The sequence below is a fragment of the Natator depressus genome, chromosome 7, assembly GCF_965152275.1.
Source record: "Natator depressus isolate rNatDep1 chromosome 7, rNatDep2.hap1, whole genome shotgun sequence".
NCBI lineage: Eukaryota > Metazoa > Chordata > Testudines > Cheloniidae > Natator > Natator depressus.
The window spans coordinates 49738189-49760349 of NC_134240.1; the positions used below are offsets into that span (position 1 = coordinate 49738189).

Genomic DNA, 22161 nt, shown 5'->3' on the forward strand with positions numbered 1-22161 from the left:
CCGTGAGCTACAGCTCACTTCATCGGATGCAGTGAGCTGTAGTTCACGAAAGCTTATGCTCAAATAAATTGGTTAGTCTCTAAGGTGCCACAAGTACTCCTTTTCTTTTTGCGAATACAGACTAACACGGCTGTTACTCTGAAACCATTCAGAAACTTAATTCACAGACAAACAGCTGTTTGCCACCTTTCTCAGGTTAGAGTTACCCTCTCCCTGGCCATAGCAAAACTGGTTAAACACAGACAACTGCTCAGAGTAGTACAACATACGAACGTTGTTATAAACTGGATTTCCAAGAGGATATAGTTTCAGCTGGTCTTCCATTGCTTATTTGACTTGGAGCCTAAGTCTGGCAACCCTCTCCTCAGCAGCCATATGCTCCATGTTCCTTTTATGAGCCCTTTCCTCTCTTTCAGCATCTTCTTTTTGTTTTTCAGCAGCCCTTTCCTTAGCTTTCTTTTCCAGTTGGGCCAAGGTTTGCTTCTCTCTCATTCGAATTTCTGCCAGTTTTTGATTACATTCAAATTGCAGGCTGTCTCTCAGGGCTTGCAGTTTCATTGCTTCTGCTGATGCTTTCTGGCTCATGGTCACTGCTCTTTAACCAACCAAATTCTCAATACCAAAATTCAAATTTGGATAGCATGGGGTTCTGATCCAAAGCTTAATTGACCTGGTTCTGTGGATCCTAGCACGACTACGCCACTGTAGCAATGCTGCCTCTGGTGGGACACAACTGAGAGTATCAATTCTGGACAAATTGCTTCAAGCAGGGCAGTCACAGCCCAAAGCTGGGGTCTCTTGCACACCAAACTAGTCAAACAGAGAGAACTTTGGTCTCACCCCACTGGCTAACCATAAGTCATACAAGCAATTAATTCCCTTTGCCACTCCAGTTTTCCAGTATCACCACCAGTGCCACTCATTATGGGGATGAATGGTTATGAAAACCAATACCCCAGTAAAAGAAAAAAGGTTCTCCCGATCCCAAAGGACCAAGCCCCAGACCCAGGTCAATTTACAAATCAGATCTTACCCAGAAATCATGCTGTTGCCAATCCTTTAGAATCTAAAATCTAAAGGTTTATTCATTAAAAGAAAGAAATATAGATGAGAGTTAGAATTGGTTAAATGGAATCAATTACATACAGTAATGGCAAAGTTCTTGGTTCAGGCTTGTAGCAGTGATAGAATAAACTGCAGGTTCAAATCAAGTCTCTGGAGTACATCCACAGCTGGGATGGGTCATTCAGTCCTTGATTCAGAGCTTCAGTTTGTAGCAAGGTTCCTCCAGAAATAAGAAGCAGGATTGAAGACCAAATGGAGATGCTGCTGCTGCTGCTGCTGCCTTTTATAATCCTTTTGCCATGTGTCTTGTGCTTTCTTTGTTCCAACCACAAGCCACCCAGCACATGGCATGGAAAAACCTTAGAGTTCTGTCCATAGGCATGTCCCTGCATGCCTTGCTGAGTCACAAGGTGTATCTGCCTTTTCTCAATGGGTCAGTTGTATAGCTGATGGTCCTTAATGGGCCATCAAGCAGGCTAGGCAGTGCTGACGCCAAATTGTCTGGGGTGTCACCCAGAAGCATAGCACAAGTTTGAAATACAGACAGTATAGAGCCAATACTTACAACTTTAAATACAAAAATGATACATGCATACAGATAGCATAATCATAACCAATAAATCATAACCTTTTCATGGACACCTTACGTGACCTCCTTTGTACAAGATTTGGTGCCACTATATGACCTTGGTTGCAACAATGATCTATACGGTCATGGGTCATGTCAATAACGTCACAGGGCCATGCCCCAAACCGAAGGGATGGTGGTAGGAAGTAGCCCAGGGCAGTGGATTTAGAATCCCTGCTCGGGGTCCCCCTGGTCAGGGGTTGACACTCAAGACATTGGGCTGGACCTAACGGAGAGGGAGGGCCCAGGTTCACACACCCCATTGCCTAAAAGACTGAGGCACCTTGACTCGGGAAGCAAGGGGCCGGAGGTCGGGTGTACCAACCACTACGCTGCCTGGCCCTCCAGGCAGGGCTGGTGTTAGAGGGTGGCAAGCAGGGCAATTGCCAAGGCCCTGCGAAGCTAAGTTACATTCTTCAGCCCTGGGCAGTGGGGATCGGGGTAGGAGCGCCACCTCTACCTCCTGACTCACCTTAGTGGGCCTCCCGGCCTGAGGGTCAGTGTCAAAGCCTCTGCACCCAGCACTGGCTCTGCCCCCAGAGATCGTCACACATGCCTGCCGTGGGGGGCAACTCCCTATTTTCTGCCCTGGCCCTAGTGAGTCTAATGCCAGCCCTGCCTCCAGGCACTGTGTTACAGGCCTAAACAACCGAGGGGTTAAGCAGTTGAAAAGACATGTACGTAAGTGCAAGAAAAATCAGGATTCCCCGTACACACTGAGGATTCCCCACACACTAACTGAAAAAAGATCCATGCATCTCTACAGACAACTCTGTAAACACCTCTGCTCAGTGTGCAGCAGTGGGTTAGAAAGCTCCCATAATGTTAGTCTGTATTAGACAGCAATAGAGAATATAACTGAAATATTATAATACAGTTCTGTAAATCAATTGTACACCCTCTCTAGGTTCAAACTTGGGAAACCGATTTAAAAAGTAGATAATGGGGGAAAAGGTCCAGAGAAAGGCAACTAAAATGCTAGGTGGTATATGGATTAATGGTTATGAGAAATAGTGGTGTGAGGCAGTCCAGTTTACTCTCTTACAATACAAGAACAATGGGTCACTCAATGAAATGAAAAGGCAACAGATTTAACACGGATCAAAAGGAAATACTTCTTTACGCACCACATAATTAGCCTGTGAAACTTACTACTACATATCACTAAGGCTGAGAGCAGAATTTTAAAAAGTCTTGTCATTTACATGAATAGGAATATTTGGACCTAGTAATCATTTTTTTTTCTGAGCATATTAGGAGGAGGAAAAATACAGTTATAACTTAACTATGCTGTGGGTACTGCCTTGCCATATTTAGCTCTGGTACATCCAGCTAGGATTGCTGTTGGTGTCTGTCCCTCGTGGCTAAGTGCATGGCTCGCCCATGTAGAAGGTGAAGCTATGTGAGTGGGGTACTAATTTGTACCTTGTACCTTGGTTCTGAATCTCTTGCCGACTGGCGTCAGCTGCACCCACTCTAGCTAGGCCAAGCAAGCTCTACATGCCCTCCGTACGAGCAGAGGTACAGTGTGCCACCTCATGGTTCAGTGGGTAGAAGTGCTGGGCACATCCTGTGTCCTGAAGGTCAGGTCAGCAGCGATCTCAGTTTCCAGTTAACAGTCCAGGACTTTTATGGCTTAGGCAGGTCTCATTTGTGAATGGTGTTTTCCTTTTTAGGGCCCTAGCTCACGAAAGCTTATGCTCAAATAAATTTGTTAGTCTCTAAGGTGCCACAAGTACTCCTTTTCTTTTTTTAGAGAAGCACTATGTATGCAGAGCTGATTATCCTGCAAACAGTGTTATATATTAATATTTGTACAGCTGCATGGGCGTCCTGGGGATTCTTAGAATCGAAAGTCTCACAGCTTCTTTAATTAACTTAATGCAGACATTAGTGTGATACAGGGAATGTCTCTCAAGGGGGAAGTTTTTCATTTATCGCCACTTAGCCAAGGCATTTTATACTTTTCATTTCCATCCAGTAAATCCTGCTTTGGGGAGTGAAAACTAGCCTTTTGCTTTCATGGTCAACAGTTTGCCTGCCCGGGAGAGATGAAGCTCCCCAGGCAGAGCAGTCAGCATATCTCTGAGCTGTGCCCCTGACTTACTCTTGCCTCTGCCCCCAAAGGAGCCCAGCACCAGCTGGTGCCACCCCCTGAAGCCAGTCTCTGCCCGCGTAGCCTGCCTGCCATGAGATGCTTCCTGAGGCACTCGCTTGCTGCTGCCTGGGTAGTGCCCGGCTGTGCAGAGGTGGCTTGGCTCAGGGAGCAGAGCAGGGAGGGCTGCTGGGCAGAGAGCTAGGGGCCCAAGTGAGCCGAGTGGCTCCCACCGCCTTCCGATCAGCCGGCTTCTGGCAGGAGGTGATGGTTTTCAAACTGGGATGTGCCCCCCCGCAGTTCAGAAACCTCTGCTAAATTGAAGGCAGAAATCTGGGGAGGCAGGTGACCCCCCCCCATGGCTCCATTTTTCTGTCCCTGCAGCTTTTCACCCTGGGCGGCTGCCTTGCTCGCTCCACCCTGGTTATGGCTCTAGGCACTGCAACCCCGGAAGTTGCAATGCCCAAAGTGGAGAGCCAAGCCCAGCCAGCCCCACAGAACAAGAGCTGCAGGAGCTGCCACTGTGGGGTGAGTGCTGGACAGGATCCTACTTCCCCAGGGGGCAGGAGCCAACCAAACCCACCCCAGGGCCTCCACTCCCAAATCATTTACTGCATTGTGACAGGCCATAAACATTTATAAATGGGTCCTGAGTCCAAAAAGGTTGAGAACCACTGCTGTAAGGTATTGGACATACTAGTACAGTGCACTTCTCCGCACATGTCTCTCGCCACAGGTGGGGTACAGTAGAACTGTACCTGAAGGAGCCCTCTGCTCGTGCTTATCTAATAGCAAAATGTTTCTCTGCATAGAGAGGTTTTGATAGGGCCTTACTTATGTTCCTAGAGTTAGCAGAGCCTGAACAGTAAGCTGGGAGGCTGGTAGACAGGTACAGAAAACTGCTTGTTTTGCCATTGGCTGTGTGGATCCTGTCCTTGATCATGGTCAGTATCCATCACTCACTGCATTATCTTTTTTGTCTTGTAGGTGAAAGAATGGTTATGTTTGAATTGCCAGATGCAGAGAGCTTTGGGAATGGACATGACCACCGCACCTCGCTCCAAAAGCCAGCAGCAGCTACATTCCCCTTCACTTTCTCCATCCCACTCCCCAGCCAAACATCCCCAGCCTCCACCCCTGGGAATGACAGGACAGGAGAAACCACCAGGAACTGTGCAGCCGGGCATTAGGCAGGGTGCTGGTGTTCTGCAATCAGAGTCACCAAAATCACCCCAAGCTACAGCACAGAGGGAACAACACAGCCAAGGCCAGCCAAAACCTGCTGCACCTCAGGAAGTGGTGAGGTCTTCCCCTCAGCATCAAGCAAAGCCTTCTGCCTGTGACCAGAGACAGACTGTGGGAGACTCCCCAGCAAAGACTTCAGCACCCCCCCACAGTGCTGCAGCACAAGAGCAACTCCAAGAGGGCCTCACAGAAAAGCTCTTCGGGTTTGGGGCTTCTCTTTTGACCCAGGCAAGCACACTCATGTCTGTCCAGCCAGAGGCCACCCTGCAAAGTCAGCAGTCCCCTGGCAAAGTGCCTCCAAAAATTGTCTTCAGTGATGCCAGCAAAGAAGCTGGACTCAGAGCCTCAAGTGCTACATCTGGAGCACAGAGTAGGGCTGGGACTACCCCAGCTACAAAGCAAGGAAAAGTAGAACAAGTCATCAAGCCAAAGGAAGTGCCGAAGGAAAGAGTCTTGTGCCCCCTCTGCAAATCAGAGATCAATGTGGGCTCCGGGGAACCATCCAACTATAATACCTGTACGACCTGTAAACAGCAGGTCTGCCTCATGTGTGGATTCAACCCAACACCTCATCTTGTGGAGGTAAGGAGGCTGCACACTGGGCTTGACCATCTATCAGTTCACTGGGAATCCTGATTCTGTTCTGAGATTTGGATATTAATAACATGGGAAAAGTCAGTGCATTTTTCTTTCAGGTTTTAATAGACTTCTTAAAAAGCCTTGACAAAGTCCCTCTCTAAAGGCCAATTAATTTGCAACAAGTTAGGGGGCTTTGGAAATGAATCACACCACTGTGGTGCATTACCCCATTGTGTAGACAAGCCCTAGATGTGTACTTGGGCCATGTGTTTGGATCTTGGTTGTGTTGGGATTTTACCATATTTGATTTGGGGTGGCAGGGTAGAGTTGCTGAAGATGGCCTTTGCAGTTTGCTTGGCGCATCCTTGTTTGGTTGCAGCCCTTTAATGGCATCTTTGGGTATCCAAGAGTATAGAATGTGGCTGCTGCCTGCTGCAAGGGCTTGGAGTCCTCAGGCCCTATGGTTATGGGCAGGAGGAAGCAATGTGAAGGAAGATTTTATGTTAGGCAGGGGCCTGTAGCAGGACATTTGTACAGCCTGTTATTTCTCAGGACAATAGGGTACTGGAAGTGGATCCCAGCTTTGGGGTCATGCTGTTCAATGGAAGACTGGTGGTGAATAAGTCAGTAATCATCCATGACTTGATAAGGGATGAGGCTCCTTACTTTGGCTGCATAATGCTGCAGGACTGGTTTTGGTGCAGTTGGTTCCATCTGGGAACTAGGTACAGTGTGATGTAAAGGGGGATTGTTGGGGAGATGATGTGGCTGTGCTGTTTATGTCCAATATAAAATGTAAGAGACATCTTGCTCCCAAACTAGCTCTGATAGAGTGCATCCATTGGGTATGTAGGATAAAGATGGTATGGAGTACCATTGCTGGTATATGGTTCACCATGTTGCACTGCATTATTCCCTGCACAAATCGCCTCACAGACAGAGAGGCTGGTAGCGTTCGTTGACTTTAACATCCATGTGGATCTCAAATTTCCTGGGCCTGCTCAGGGTTTCCTGGTCACTATAAAGACCAGGTGGCTGTCCAAGGTGATTGAAAGCTTGGCTCCTATAGGTGGTTGAACTTTGACTCTGGTGTTTGGGTTAGAGTTAGATTGGGGGATTGACTATTATACCCTTGTCTGTTGCTGTATGATATTAAATCAGTTGTTTTTCAGGATTTTAAAGACATCTAATGAGAAAACACTGAAAAACATCCTATTTGTAACCAGTTCTGCTTAAGTACAATGTATAGTTCGGGAATTCTATGATTCTATGATTCTATGCCCGATGTTTGTTTTTTTTTTAAATTCAGAATACTGGCATAAAAACAGCAATTTGGAGTCAATTTTCACCATTGGTATCAAGCAGTGCAATTCCATTGTCTCCAGTGGAGTTGTTCCTGCTTATTCCTGTAGTGAATATGGGTCCTTATTGTTCAGGTCCCAGGTTTTCCTATTGCTCGTGCCACAGGAAGTGGTGCTGCTGATTCAGTAGGTGCCACACTCCCCTCTGAGTTAGTAGTAGAGCAATGCTCTTACTTGGTGTTGTGCTGCTGGAGTGTCTGTCATTTGGATGGGATATTAAACCAAAGTCATTTAACGTTCCCATGCACTTTGCCCAAAGAGTACTGATGGTAACCCTGCTATCCTGGCCCAATTCCATTATGAGTAAGCTTGCGATTTTATCACAGAGGTCACGGAATCCATGATTTCCAGAGACCTCCGTGACTTCAGCCTGCGGTGGCTGGGAGCTGCAGGGTCCCCCTGTGGCGGCTGGAAGCAGCAGGCTGCCACAGCCACCTCCAGCGGCGGGGGCCTCCTGGATCTCCGAGCCGCCGCAGGCGGTGGGGGTACCCCGCAGCTCTTGGCCACTGCGGGCAGTGGGCCCCCCCCTCCACAGCTCTGAGCTACTGTGGGCGGCAGGGGTACCCCCGAGCTCCTAGCTGCCACAGGCTGGAGAGCACCTCGCAGCTTTCAACCCCTGCAGGCAGTGGGGGCCCCCCATAGCTCTGAGCTGTTGTGGGCGGCAGTGGTATCCCCCAGCTCCTGGCTGCCGCGGGCGTAGGGGAACTCCGGAGCACCAAGCCACTGCGCGTGGCAGAGTTACCCTGCAGTTCCCAGCCACCTGGAGCCCCCGGGAGCTTCGAGCCACCATGACTGGTGGGGGTACCCCGCAGCTCTCGGCTACCCAGGGCCCCTCGGAGCTCTGAGCCACGGCAGGGGTACCCTACAGCTCCCGGCCACCTCAGGCAGTGGAGGTACCTCACAGCTCCTGGCCACCCAGGGCCCCTGGGTGCTCCGAGCCACCGCAGGCTGTGGGGAACCCTGGAGCTCTGAGCCCCCCAGAGGAGGTTGGGGTCCCAAGAGCTCACAGCAGGGCCCTGCAGGTGCCCAGCCACTGCAGGCAGTGTGGGGACCCCACAGCTGAGCTCCCTATTTTGTCATGGATATTAGTAAAAGTCAGGGACAGGTCATGGGCTTCCATGAATTTTTCTTTATTGCCCGTGACCTGTCCCTGACTTTTACTAAAAACATCCGTGACAAAATCTTAACCTTACTAATAAGACAGTAAATATCTTAATGCCTCTATATAAATCCACGGTATGCCCACACATTGAATACTGTGGGGCGTTCTGGTCACCCCATCTCAAAAAAGATATATTGGAATTGGAAAAGATACAGAAAAGAGCAACAAAATTAACTAAAAGAAAAGGAGTACTTGTGGCACCTCAGAGACTAACAAATTTATTTGAGCATAAGCTTTTGTGAGCTACAGCTCACTTCATCCGATGAAGGTAGCTATAGCTCATGAAAGCTTATGCTCAGATAAATTTGTTAGTCTCTAAGGTGCCACAAGTACTCCTTTTCTTTTTGCGGATACAGACTAAGACGGCTGCTACTCTGAAACCTGTCAAAATTAACTAAGGGTATGGAACAGTTTCCATATGAGGAGAGATTAAAAAGATTGGGACTGTTCATCGTAGAAAAGAGACAACTAAGGGTGATATGATAGAGGTCTATAAAATCATGAATGGTGTGGAGAAAGTGAATAAGGAAGTGTTATTTAATCCTTCACATAACACAAGAACCAGGGGTCATCCTATGAAATTAATAGGCAGCAAGTTTAAAACAAGCAAAAGGAAGTATTTCTTCACACTACACACAGTCAATCTGTGGAGCTTGTTACCAGGGGATGTTGTGAAGGACAAAACTACAATGGGTTCAAAAAATAACTAGATAAGTTCAAGGAGGATAGGTCCATCAATGGCTGTTAGCCAGGATGGGCAGGGATACATGTCCATGCTCTAGGTGTTCCTAGCCTCTGATTGCCAGTGGACGATGGGAGTGATCATTTGATGATTACCAGTTCTGTTCATTCCGTCTGACACATCTGGCACTGGCCACAGCCGGCAGACTGGATAGTAGGCTAGTTGGACCATTGGTCTGATCCAGCCTGGCTGTTCTTATGAGGTTTGAATGTTGGAATGAGTATCTAACAATAGTCCTCAATGAAAATGGGTTTAAATTAACACAACTTTAAAGGTTTGTGAATTATGCACTGGGGTGAGCCCCAGCACATGTGTTCCCCTAAGGAATGATGAGTGGTGTATGTCATTCAGTGTGCATTGTAATGCTCCACACCAGCCAGGAATGCTTTCATATCTGGCCTATTTTCAGGAAATCCAGAAACTGAGAAAAGGGATTAACCACCTTGCCCTCCTCCTCATCTCACCAACTTGCCCCCTTTGCTCATGGAATTCAGCTCAGGACTAAGAGTTCTGTTTCCACTGATAATACTTTGTACATCACAAACCTCAGTTAGTGAGGCCTGGCACCAATGCTTTGATATAGGTTGTCACTGTGCCTCAGTGGATCACAACTGAGGATACTGAATTCAGGACAAGCTGGTGAGAAATAGGGCAGACACACGCCACAACTGGTGGTTATTCTTCCATAAGATGTACCAATCCAGCAGCAAAAGTAAACTTCTGTCTCACCACATTGGCTAACAACAAATGGAGTCTCCTTAGGTATTCCAGTCCTGGATTCAACACCCAGACACTAGACTTGATGGGTGGTTATTTAAAACCAATTTCATCAACCAAAGAGTCCTTTTGATTCCAAAGGTCCAGCCACATACCCAGGTCAATATATAACTCAGATCTTACCCAATAATCACGCTGTTGTGAACCCTTTAGTATCTAATATATAAAGATTTATTTATAAAAAGAAAGAAAGGTGGGAATTTAAATTGGTTAAAGAAATCAAATGCATACAATAATTGCAAGGTTCTTGGATCAGGCTTAATGCAGTGATGAAATAAACTGCTGGCTTGTTAAGAGTCTGGTTGCTTCCAAATGACTTGGAAGATCCTTAGTCCCTTGGTTAGAATGCTTCCATTGGTATAAGTTCATAGTCCAAAGTTTTGAGCAGGAAAGAGGCAAAATGGAGATGTTTCCAGGGCCTTTTATACCTTCTGCCATGTGGAGGGAAACCCATTGTTTTATTCAAAGCCCTCCGCACCGCTTGTGGAAAAAGAGGTAACAAGATAGAGTTTAGTGTCACATGGTCTTGTCACATGCCCTTGCATGATTTGCTGAGTCATAGCAGGGGCCATTACCCATACTCTAGTTCAGGGGTGGGCAAACTACGGCCCGCGGGCCACATCCAGCCCACCAGCTGTTTTAAGCCAGCCCTCAAGCTCTCGCTGAGGAGCGGGGTCTGGGGCTTGCCCTGCTCCAGCACTCTGGCAGTTCAGTCGTGACGCAGGGTCGGGGGCTGCTCCATGCGGCTCCCGGAAGCAGTGGCATGGGCCTGCTTCACCTCCGGCAGCCACTCTGCATACTGCCCCGGCCCCAAGCGCCGCCCCCACAGCTCCCATTGGCCAGGAAACACCTGGCCGCGCCTCCACATAGGAGCCAGAGAAGGGACATGCTGTTGCTTCTGGGAGCCGCTTTAGGTAAGTGCCCCCTGGAGCCTGCACCCCTGAGCCTCTCCCCACGCCCCAACCCCCTGTCCCAGCCCTGATCCCTCTCCTGCCCTCCGAACCCCTTGGTCCCAGCTCAGAGCACCCTCCTACACCCCAAAATCTGCATCCCCAGAGCCCGCATCCCCAGCCAGAGCCTGCACCCCTTCTCACTCCCCTGGCCCAGCCTGAAGCCCCCTCCCGCACCCTGGACTCCTCATTTCTGGCCCCACCCCAGAGCCCGCACCCCCAACCAGAGCCCTCACACCCTCCTGCACCCCAACTTTGTGAGCATTCATGGTCTGCCATACAATTTCTATTCCCAGATGTGGCCCTTGAGCCAAAAAGTTTGCCCACCCCTGCTCTAGTTAGAAGGTTCACATGAATGTCCATCAGGTGTGGATAGGCGTCTTCCATGGTCCATTGTGAGTTAAGTGTTCCTTGATGGGCCGTTCAACTTGAATAGTTCCTTCACAATGTTCAGGCTAAATATCTTGTGTATGTTATCACAGGAGCAAACATTTGAAATACAGGTACACAGTTAATATTCATAAATTCATAATGATGCATGCATACAAATAGGATAATCATATTCAGCAAACCATAACTTTCCCATTGACGCCTTATTTGACATATTTTGTACAAGTTTTGTTGCAATTATATAACAGTGTAGATTCTACGTAGTCATATTTTAATCAGATAACGTCACATAGGTCACCTGGGATCACCTCCAGTTTCAGATGGAGTAACTCAGGCACAGAGATCAAGTCCCACATTTTCAAAGGTGCCCACTGACTGGGGCTGCCCCAGTTCTTGTGTACCCAGCTTTAGACTTCTTAGGCCAAATTCATCACTGATGTAATCCCACTGGAGCCAGTGGAGTTACACCAGGGATGAATATGGCCAGTGGGTCCTAATTTTCAACGATTCCTGTTATCTGCAGTTCCCATTGACTGCAGATGAGAGGAGAGAGTACCTCTGTGTATGGTACTGAGGAAATGTAGAGTGCTGCATAAATAGCAAGGAGGGAGAGCCGATTTTCTGAGGCTGCTCTAAAGGGTTAGAACTAGGAGAACCTGGATGAGAGTGAGCAAAGGCAGTAAAAACATTCCCTAGTGCTGAAGTCTGCCAAAGGAAGTAACAGGAGCTCCGTTGCTTGGCTCAAAGCACTGGAGGTTATGTGGGGGTGAACAAGACAGAACAAGAAGCAAAGGTCTCAAGTTGCAGTAGGGGAGGTCTAGGATGGATATTAGGAGGGTGGTGAAGCACTGGAATGGGTTATCTAGGGAGGTGGTGGAATCTCCCTCCTTAGAGGTTTTTAAGGCCCGGCATGACAAAGCCCTGGCTGGGATGATTTAGTTGGTGTTGGTCCTTGTTTGAGCAGGGGATTGGACTAGATGACCTCCTGAGGTCTCTTCCAACCCTAATATTCTATGAATCCTGTACTGGCTGGGAAAGTACAAATTAAGTTGCTTGCCCAGCATCACATAGGACATTTGTAGTAAAAGTGGGAGCGGAATGCTCCCAACTATCTGATATGCTAAAGCTGTGTTTTCTCCACTAGACCTCCATGTTCTCAGGCAAATTTCTTCAACTCTCCATAGCGTAGCTATGCCACCAGTAGAAGGGGCTGCTCATGCATACCTGGTTTTGCAGAGCACTTTGTGGTGATCTGTAGTGCAGTGTAAGCATCAAGCATTATTTTTAATCCCATGTTATAGAGCACCAGTAAGTGAGGTCTCTCTGTGAGCCAGGCTGGCTCTGCAAGGGGCTCAGAAACAGGCTCCTGGTCCCTTTCCCCAAGCTGACTCTGCTGGGGGCTTGGGACTAGGTTGCATCTCCCTCTCCTAGAGCTGCTCTGGGTTTGCCAGGGATCTTAGTATTGGACTGCAGCTTTCTCTTTTTGAGCTGGGCTGGCTCTGCAGTGCTAACAGCAGTGAAAACTTATTTTAGACACTGAGGTCAGCAGATGGGCCTCTGAATATGCCAGGGAGCTAATCTGTGAAGGAAGAAGAGGCCATTTCAGACTGTTAAAGGATAATGAATACAGAACTCCTAATGGATGTTATATTTTTGCATTCTGGTTGGTTGAGTATACAGTACGTGACAGATTTTCAACAATTTAGGCACAAGATCAAAATCATGAAGGTTGATTGATCAAAATGACATGAAGCTTTGTGAAGCAGAAGATTCCAAGAGGCATTGCCATGCAACAATCACTGCCAAAAACAGCCAAAAGAAAATACAAACTGAAATGAAGGGAATTTGCTACATCCTCGAAGTCGAAGGTACATGAGGATGGGAACTGGATGTGACAAATAGGGTCCTAACCAGAGGCAATGCCAAAGTCCATCTAGAAGAGACATTGAACTCCAGTCTACAAGTTACCTGCTACTGTCACTGGTGTAAAGGAAAGTGATAGCTGCACTGTGAGGTGGAGAGTCTCCATCAGATGTTGATATAGTTGGAATCATTCCTTAATGCTGTTCACTGGTGACAGTGCTATGTAGATTTCACTTACCATGGCTCCCTTTCCCCACCCTTATCAATATCCCTATTAGTACAAGCCTCCAGACTACCCTGTCCTTGCTGGGAGGTACTGCCTAAGAGAACCTGCCTCTGGAGGCTAAGGCAATGGGGCCAAATCCCAGCCCTGGCTCAGAGCCCAGCCAGAGCACTGTCACTAAGCTGCGCTCCACAGCTACCACCAACTCTTCAGATCCTGCTAGTGGAGACCCTTTACAGCAGGAGTGCAGAGCTGCTGACAAGACAGAGCCATAGAGACAAAATGACTCCTCATCCATTCCCCCGCTCCCCCCCCCCACCCCACCCCCACCGTGTTGAGTTGTGTCACTGAGGAGTGACATTTCAGCTGCAGGGGTGGGATCTCCCAGCCCAGTAAGAGTGGAGCAGCCCGTGAGAGGAGAGGGGAAAGCAGCTCCCTGCTGAGGCCAGTGCCAGCTCCATTTGGAGCAGCCAGCTAGGCAGAGTACGGGTCCAGTCTAATGAAGGAATCCCCCATTTCCAGGGTGAGGAGAAGGATGCAGTAGAACCTCCTTCCCTACAGGTCAGTCATAGCTGAAGGTGTAATCAGGTGGCCTGCCCCTTCCCAGTTCAGGCAGCCAGCCAGCCCTGTTCATTTCTCAGACCCAGCTGGCAGAGTCAGCACTAGGCATAAGCAAGCTAAGCAATGGTTTAGGGCCCTGAGCAGCTCAAGGGGGCCCCCTATTAGCGTATTATTGGGGGGGGAACAATATTCCTGCTTAGGGTCCCCAATAGGCTAGCACCACCTCTGCCAGCTGGGAAGGGGTCAGTGGTTCCTATAAAGGGCTGAGAGAGCACACTTGGAAGGGAGCTACAGGAGGGAGATTGGCTCCTGTGACTAGCCATGGAGCAGAGTGAAAGGCTTCTGGGCCCCAGCAGCCTACTGTGGTTGTGAGTTTGTTACTTTGCAAGTTCTTGTTTGAATTAATAAAATAGTGCCCTGGAAGAAGGGCCTGAAAGACTTTGGGTATGACAGAGAGTCCCTCATGGGCTGGGGAGCCAGGCCATCATCCCACATGGGCAGGGAGGAGGGGTGGATTGGTGATGAGCTCCTGGAACTTGGGGGAAACTGGGGCAATAACTAGCCTGAAGCTAAACAGTGTAGCTGACACTGCTGCCAAGGGGCTGGTCTCTTCCTCTCCTCACAGATATCTCCACCAAGGTTACTGAGTCCCATGTGTAGTAGACACCCTTGCCTAGAATCTGTAGGCTTAGAATGATTTGATTTTTATTGGTAAACCTGTTCAATGTGGATTTCATTGTACACCCACAAACCGAGGACAAAATATTTCCATTAATAATAATTGAAATTAACAGATAGGCAAAATAAGAAAAATGCTGCTTGAGATCTTATTACAGTTTGGTTTAAGGATATTTATTTTGCATAATTTGACATGATGCCGGCAATTTGTGTTTGGCTATAAAGCTTGAACTTTTTGTATCTGTGTCTATTGTCATTAAATAATTATTGTTTGACATCCCCCATAATTTCTTCAACCATGAAAATTATATATACAAAAATAGAAAAATGTGCTTAAAACCCATAATTTTGAGCAACTGTGAAAATGTCAATTAATTAAAAATTGACAAAATGTTTAAAAATAAACACTGATGTTATCTGTCAAAATCATAAATATACAGAACTCTGCCAAACCTGAGGAGCTGTGTAGGGCCAGAAATAGGGCAAACCGTGCCTCTCTCTAGTTGGCCCTCTTCTGGGCTTCCATGGGTACAGTAAGGCGTGACTGAGCATGTGCACCATAGAGCTACCATGCACAGGAATAAGAGGCCTACGTGGCCCTTGGCTGGGTCAGGATTTGGTCCATGCAGGCTGAATTAATCTGTGTTATCTGACTTCTGTACACACCTTATGTTTATTGGAATCAGTGGGATGAGAGAGCCAATGACATTTCTTTTTTTGTAGGGATCTGAGTTCATATGGGCCTTTTTGTGTTTTCTGTCCATCCCCAGGATGTGCGGGGTGGGAGATTCTTAGCCCTGGGGTATGAGAACTTTGTGGTTCCTATAAGGATACAGTTTAGGGATCCAGTGGTTTTTAAATGAGGTGGCAATCAGGTAACAGGATTAAAGTCTCATCCCCTCCTGCCTAGATTTCCTCCTTGGATCTTGACTTCTGTACAGGGCTTTTGAGCTTGGAATAGCACAGCTGCTGTGGGCAGGGTATGGCAGTTACTCAGGGATCCCTCACAGTGGCTTAGGGAAGGCCGCTACCCAGCACAAGCTGAATGAAGCTGTGGAAGTATAATATTGTATAAGTATAACGTTGTATAAGGGGACATGCTGGATACATTGTATATGAGAGGGCATGCCAAAACATGTTACAAAGTGTCTGAGGGAGCACACGTAGGGACAGTTAGCTTTTGAATGGAGAAGCAATTAAGATAGAGCCAGCACGTTTAAGAAGCAGGCATCAGAATGGAAGGTGTGAAGGGCAATTAGTTAAGTTAACTGGAAGCTGTTAAAGGAGATTGTTAAGGGTGGCAGGTAATTGAAGATACGTGACTGGTCTCAGGGATCTCAAAGGGTGGTGACTAAAATCTTTTTCTTCTTTTGTCTGTAACTTCTCTGTAACTTGTTCTCCAAAAAACTGTATAAATTAAGAGACACAAGCCCCACTCGGGGGGTCACTTCTAAATGTATTAACAGAGCAGCTTTGCTAATAAAACAGAGTGGTCTGATAAATTGTGAGTCTGAGTCAAACTTTGACAATTTAGAGGTTCCACCGAGATGGCAAGCAGCTTCACTGAGGCTGTGTGATCCCTGACTGCCTTGTAGGACGATCGTGGCAGCCGGCGCCTGGACGCTTAATCCAAGCGATCCTCCACAAGACAGAAAGGTACACAGCAGCAGCGCAGTCTACGCCATTGAACTTGTTGGTTCCCACTCTGTTCGGGTAGGGGTCTTTGGATCCAGCTTCTGGAATCAGACGTCTCAGGTAATTATTATTTTTGTGCTTTAACCGGTTTGAGGACTGTCTTGTCTTTGTGTCTATCCGTCTTCCCCGTGGTGTGTGTGTGAATCTGGGAGCCATCTCTGTCTGGAGACTGGCTGACCAAGGGGTCCCCGTCCCCACGGTCTGAATAAGTGGAATCTGCACAGCTTCAGCTGCACCACGCCTTGGGTATAACCCCTGGTGTGAAAGCAAGGGCAGTTGAGGCAGTAGCCTGTGGGCTCCTTTCTGTGTGTTGCACCAGGTACCGCTCTGCTGAGCCCGAATTTCCTTCTTGTGTGAGTGCTGTGTGAAGTCCTCCTGGATGGGTAATCAGAAGTCTAAGGTAGAACAGTTCCCTAAGGGAACTCCAGCTTATTTTATGTATTTTAGGAGGGGTCCGGACTCTTGTAGGTTTCTTGAAAAATGGTCCAAATTAGCTCTAGAGAACCCCAAATTACAGTGGCCACTGTTAGGTTCTTGGGACAAGGATCGAGTGGACGCTTTAAAAAGCAAACTCGTCCTCCCAAAAACCAAATTGGAGAGAGGAGAAGTAGACTGCTTCATGCAGTGGTGGGAAGAGGCAAATCATAGATGGACTGAGTCAAAACTCACCTCTCTTAAAAATTCTATCAAAAAACTAACAGTTCAATTGGATGCAGTCTCTCCCACCACTAGTCCGAGCGCTGCCCTTTGCCCAGTCCTGTGCAATGATCCAGATCAAACCCGACCCCCACCATACTCGGCGTAAATAAGAAATCAGAAAAGGAAAAATCTTCAGTGACTACAGATAATGAAAGTGAAGAAGATACCCTCATTGGCCTCGCAGCTCTGCAGAATATTATGAAGAAGAAATCCAAAGCAGACTGCAAAGATTCTCTTGACATCTCTTCTTGGAAAAGAGAACCTGATAGGAGGTTAATGAGAGACTCTGATCAAACTGTTGTGGCACCCTTATGAGTCCTTAAGATGGGAGAAAGTGAGTCCATATGGGACTATAAGCCCTGGACTCGTACGGAACTTTTATCTATAGTTAAAAGTTTTCCCAAACCACAGGAAAACTCTGTCAAATTTGCTGAGGAGTTTCTGTTAATCTGTGAAACCTATGAACCCTCTGAGACAGATCTCCTCCAACTGTGTAAATTGTTAGCTCCTTCCAGTTATTATGAAAAATGGTTGGCTGCCGCAGACTGGCCAGCTGAGGCACGCCACTCAACCATAAAAAGTACTGGCCCAGATTCGGCATACAGAGACCGGTGTATGGCTCTTTGGAAGCGCCTGCATCAAGCCATTCCCAAAGTGTGGTCTCCTAAAACAAACTGGACAGCAATACGTTGCTGTAAGCAAGGGCAAGGAGAAAGCCCAGGCGACTATAGGTCCCGGCTAACTGATATTTTCCTTGTATTCAGGAATACAAGAGCCCGATATAAATGGGCAGGGGGCCTTGGCACATGCATTTGTTGATGGTCTTCTCCCTGCCACAGGCAGCATGTTAAAACGAATAAATGTGGGATGGGAGACTGAAACCATGGACAAATTGCTGGCAGTACCAGAGCATTGCCACCGCACTTTAAAAGGAAAGGAGGAACAGTCCTCCCAAAAGTTAATGGCTCTGCAGATACAGCATTATTCAGGACTAAGCAGACCACACCGGGGACAGGGACGGGGTTGCGGAAGGGGGCGGGGGGCTGGATTAACTGGGGTTTGTAACTACTGTGAACAGCCTGGACACTGGAAAAAAGAGTGTCCAAGACGACGTAATAATTATATGGGAAATCAAGTGAACCCCCCGCTGGTTCCTCCAGCTGATCCCCAACCCTATTTTTCACCCCAACAATGACGGGATGCTGGGGAACCTCACAAAGTTTTAGCTCCCTTATTACCTCTGTCCCCTACTGGAGAATGTGTCCTGACTGTAAATGATCTCTCTCTCCCTTTCCTTGTTGATACTGGAGCTTCTCTTTCTACAATCTGCACCACTGACTTGCCTGAGGTTCCCCGATCTGGAAAATCTGTGTCTGTTGTTGGCATTACAGGGATCCCTACCTCTTTTCCCCTCTCAAAACCTTTGTCTGTTCAGGTCGGTCCCCTCTCTGAGGAGCATGCATTCCTCCTCTCTGATTCCACCCCTGCAAACCTTCTGGGACGTGACTTGCTATGCAAACTTGGCTGTTCTATTTACTGCTCCCCAGATGGTGTCTATCTGCAAATCCCTCAGTCTTCCTTATGTGATTCTGTAGCCTCCCTGCTGTCTGAAACTTCCCTCTCCACTCCGGTCCCTTGCTGTCCCTTAACTCTGTCCCTAGAGCACCTAATCTCTCAGGTTCCTTCCTCCCTATGGCCATCTCACCCATCTGAAGTGGGCCGATTAAATACTGACCCAGTTCGGATTACTGTAGACAATTCCAAACCTCTGCCTCGCCTGTCTCAGTATCCTTTGAATCCTGAGGCAGAGGCTGGGATTGCTCCAGTTATATCTGCATTAAAAGAACAAGGAATTATTGTCCCATGTTCTAGCCCCTGTAACACCCCTATCCTCCCAGTTCAAAAGGCTGATGGCAAATCGTGGCAATTTGTTCAAGACCTTCGAGCTATTAACCGTATTGTCATACCTTCTTTTCCAGTGGTTCCTAACCCTGCTACAATACTAGCGTCTATTCCTCCAAATGCAACCCACTTTACTGATGTAGATTTGTGCTCCGCTTTCTTCTCTGTCCCAGTTCACTCTGAATCCCAGTATCTCTTTGCCTTCTCCTACAAGGGTCAGCAATATACATGGACTGCCCTTCCCCAGGGGTATACAGAGAGTCCATCCTATTTTTCTCAAGCCCTAGCCAGGGATCTCGCTGATCTGGTTTTCCCATCGGGATCCACACTGATCCAATATGTGGACGACTTACTCCTGTGCTCCCCCTCTCTGTCTGCCTCAGAAACTGATTCACTAACATTTCTCACAGCTTTAGCGAACAAGGGTCATAAGGCTTCTCGCACAAAATTGCAGCTCTGCCAAACCTCTGTCACATACCTAGGCTTCCTTCTCTCCCAGGGCTCCCGTACACTCTCTCCAGCCCGGGTACAAGCCATCCTTAGCTTTCCCCAGCCTTGCTCTCCACGCCAGGTCAGAAAATTCTTAGGCATGACAGGGTTCTGTAGGCAATGGATTCCACAATATGCTTCTCTGGCTAAACCACTCCAAGAACTCACTCGATCCTCTGTACCTAACCGCATGCCATGGCCACTTGAATCAAATGCTGCTTTCATCTCCCTTAAGCAGAATTTAGCCTCTGCCCCTGCCTTAGGGTTACCTAACTATGACAAGCCTGTTACCCTTTTCTGTCACGAACAATCTGCCTGTGCCCTCAGGGTTCTTACTCAGGAGCACAGTGACAGAAATCGCCCGGTGGCTTATTTTTCTGCAACCTTGGACCCTGTAGCCCAGGGTTTACCCCCTTGCCTACGCGCTGTAGCTGCTGCAGCGCGCCTGGTCGAGATGTCTGAGTCCCTTGTCCTCCGCTCTCCTCTCACTCTCATGGTTCCCCATTCTGTGGAAACTCTCCTTCTGCAACACAACACTGCTCACCTCTCCTCTGCTCGCCTCACTAGGTATGAACTTTTGCTGCTTTCAGCCTTTTTTTGCCTCTGTCTTCACTAACAAGGATAGCTCCCAGACTGCTGCGCTGGGCATCGCAACATGGGGAGTAGATGGCCAGCCCTCTGTGGAGAAAGAGGTGGTTAGGGACTATTTAGAAAAGCTGGACGTGCACAAGTCCATGGGGCCGGACGAGTTGCATCCGAGAGTGCTAAAGGAATTGGCGGATGTGATTGCAGAGCCATTGGCCATTATCTTTGAAAACTCGTGGCGAACGGGGGAAGTCCCGGATGACTGGAAAAAGGCTAATGTAGTGCCAATCTTTAAAAAAGGGAAGAAGGAGGATCCTGGGAACTACAGGCCAGTCAGCCTCACCTCAGTCCCCGGAAAAATCATGGAGCAGGTCCTCAAGGAATCAATCCTGAAGCACTTAGACGAGAGTAAAGTGATCAGGAACAGTCAGCATGGATTCACCAAGGGAAGGTCATGCCTGACTAATCTAATCGCCTTCTATGATGAGATTACTGATTCTGTGGATAAAGGGAAAGCAGTGGATGTATTGTTTCTTGACTTTAGCAAAGCTTTTGACACGGTCTCCCACAGTATTCTTGTCAGCAAGTTAAAGAAGTATGGGCTGAATGAATGTACTATAAGGTGGGTAGAAAGTTGGCTAGATTGTCGGGCTCAACGGGTAGTGATCAATGGCTCCATGTCTAGTTGGCAGCCGGTGTCAAGTGGAGTGCCCCAGGGGTCGGTTCTGGGGCCGGTTTTGTTCAATATCTTCATAAATGATCTGGAGGATGGTGTGGATTGCACTCTCAGCAAATTTGCGGATGATACTAAACTGGGAGGAGGGGTAGATAAGCTGGAGGGCAGGGATAGGATACAGAGGGACCTAGACAAATTGGAGGATTGGGCCAAAAGAAACCTGATGAGGTTCAATAAGGATAAGTGCAGGGTCCTGCACTTAGGACGGAAGAACCCAATGCACAGCTACAGACTAGGGACCGAATGGCTAGGCAGCAGTTCTGCGGAAAAGGACCTAGGGGTTACAGTGGACGAGAAGCTGGATATGAGTCAGCAATGTGCCCTTGTTGCCAAGAAGGCCAATGGCATTTTGGGATGTATAAGTAGGGGCATAGCGAGCAGATCGAGGGACGTGATCGTTCCTCTCTATTCGACATTGGTGAGGCCTCATCTGGAGTACTGTGTCCAGTTTTGGGCCCCACACTACAAGAAGGATGTGGATAAATTGGAGAGAGTCCCGCAAAGGGCAACAAAAATGATTAGGGGTCTGGAACACGTGACTTATGAGGAGAGGCTGAGGGAACTGGGATTGTTTAGTCTGCAGAAGAGAAGAATGAGGGGGGATTTGATAGCTGCTTTCAACTACCTGAGAGGTGGTTCCAGAGAGGATGGTTCTAGACTATTCTCAGTGGTAGAAGAGGACAGGACAAGGAGTAATGGTCTCAAGTTGCAATGGGGGAGGTTTAGGTTGGATATTAGGAAAAACTTTTTCACTAGGAGGGTGGTGAAACACTGGAATGCGTTACCTAGGGAGGTGGTAGAATCTCCTTCCTTGGAAGTTTTTAAGGTCAGGCTTGACAAAGCCTTGGCTGGGATGATTTGATTGGGGATTGGTCCTGCTTTGAGCAGGGGGTTGGACTAGATGACCTCCTGAGGTCCCTTCCAACCCTGATATTCTATGATTCTATGATTCTATGATTCTCACATATCACTATTAAGCGCTGCTCCCGGTTAAACCCTGCTACCCTCCTTCCTTTACCTAGTGATGGTGAACCCCATGACTGCCTTGCAACTGTCTCTGCTATCACTGTCCCGCGCCCCGACCTTTCAGATGTACCTCTCCCTAACTCTGACCTGGTATTATTCACTGATGGGTCGTGTTATAGAAATGACCAAGGCCACCTTCTTGCAGGGTACGCTGTGGTCTCTCTCTCTGAGACCATAGAAGCTGCGCCCTTACCCTCTGTGACCTCTGCCCAGGTGGCTGAACTGATTGCTCTAACCCGTGCCTGCTTTCTAGCTGAGGGGCTCTCTGCCACTATTTTTACTGATTCTCGGTATGCCTTTGGGGTTGTGCATGACTTTGGCACCCTCTGGCAGGCTCGAGGTTTTCTTACCTCTACTGGTACCCCTATCAAGAATGGCCCCTACATTGCCGCCCTCCTGTATGCAGTTTTACTACCGTCTGCCTTGGCGATTGTTAAGTGTACTGGCCACTCAGCGGCAGACACCGAGGTGGCAAAAGGTAATGCACTTGCTGATGCTGCTGCAAAACATGCCGCCACTATAAAACCTTCACCAGAAGCGTTTCTTGGTCCCCTCTCTGTCTCTGTAATGCCACCATCCCTGTCTCATCTCGCTCAGCTCCAGGATTCTGCCCCAGAAACAGAGAAAGACTCCTGGAGTGCTTTGGGTTGCTCTTTGCATTCTGATTCCCTTTGGCGATCGCCCACCGGTACCTTTGTAGCCCCCCTCTC

The 22161-nt window shown here is 48.1% G+C and overlaps 1 protein-coding gene across 2 annotated transcripts in view; it reads left to right on the top strand.

Moving 5' to 3' along the window:
- BSN (bassoon presynaptic cytomatrix protein) overlaps window positions 1-22161 on the top strand; it is a 476585-nt gene that overhangs the window by 129540 nt on the left and 324884 nt on the right. For both annotated transcript variants that reach the window (XR_012640253.1, XM_074958365.1), the window contains exon 3: window positions 4776-5615. Coding sequence is in view for 1 of the 2 variants with exons in the window: in XM_074958365.1 (XP_074814466.1) it covers window positions 4776-5615 (840 nt within the window). In the remaining variant the exon portion in view is untranslated. The remainder of the gene's footprint in view (window positions 1-4775; window positions 5616-22161) is intronic.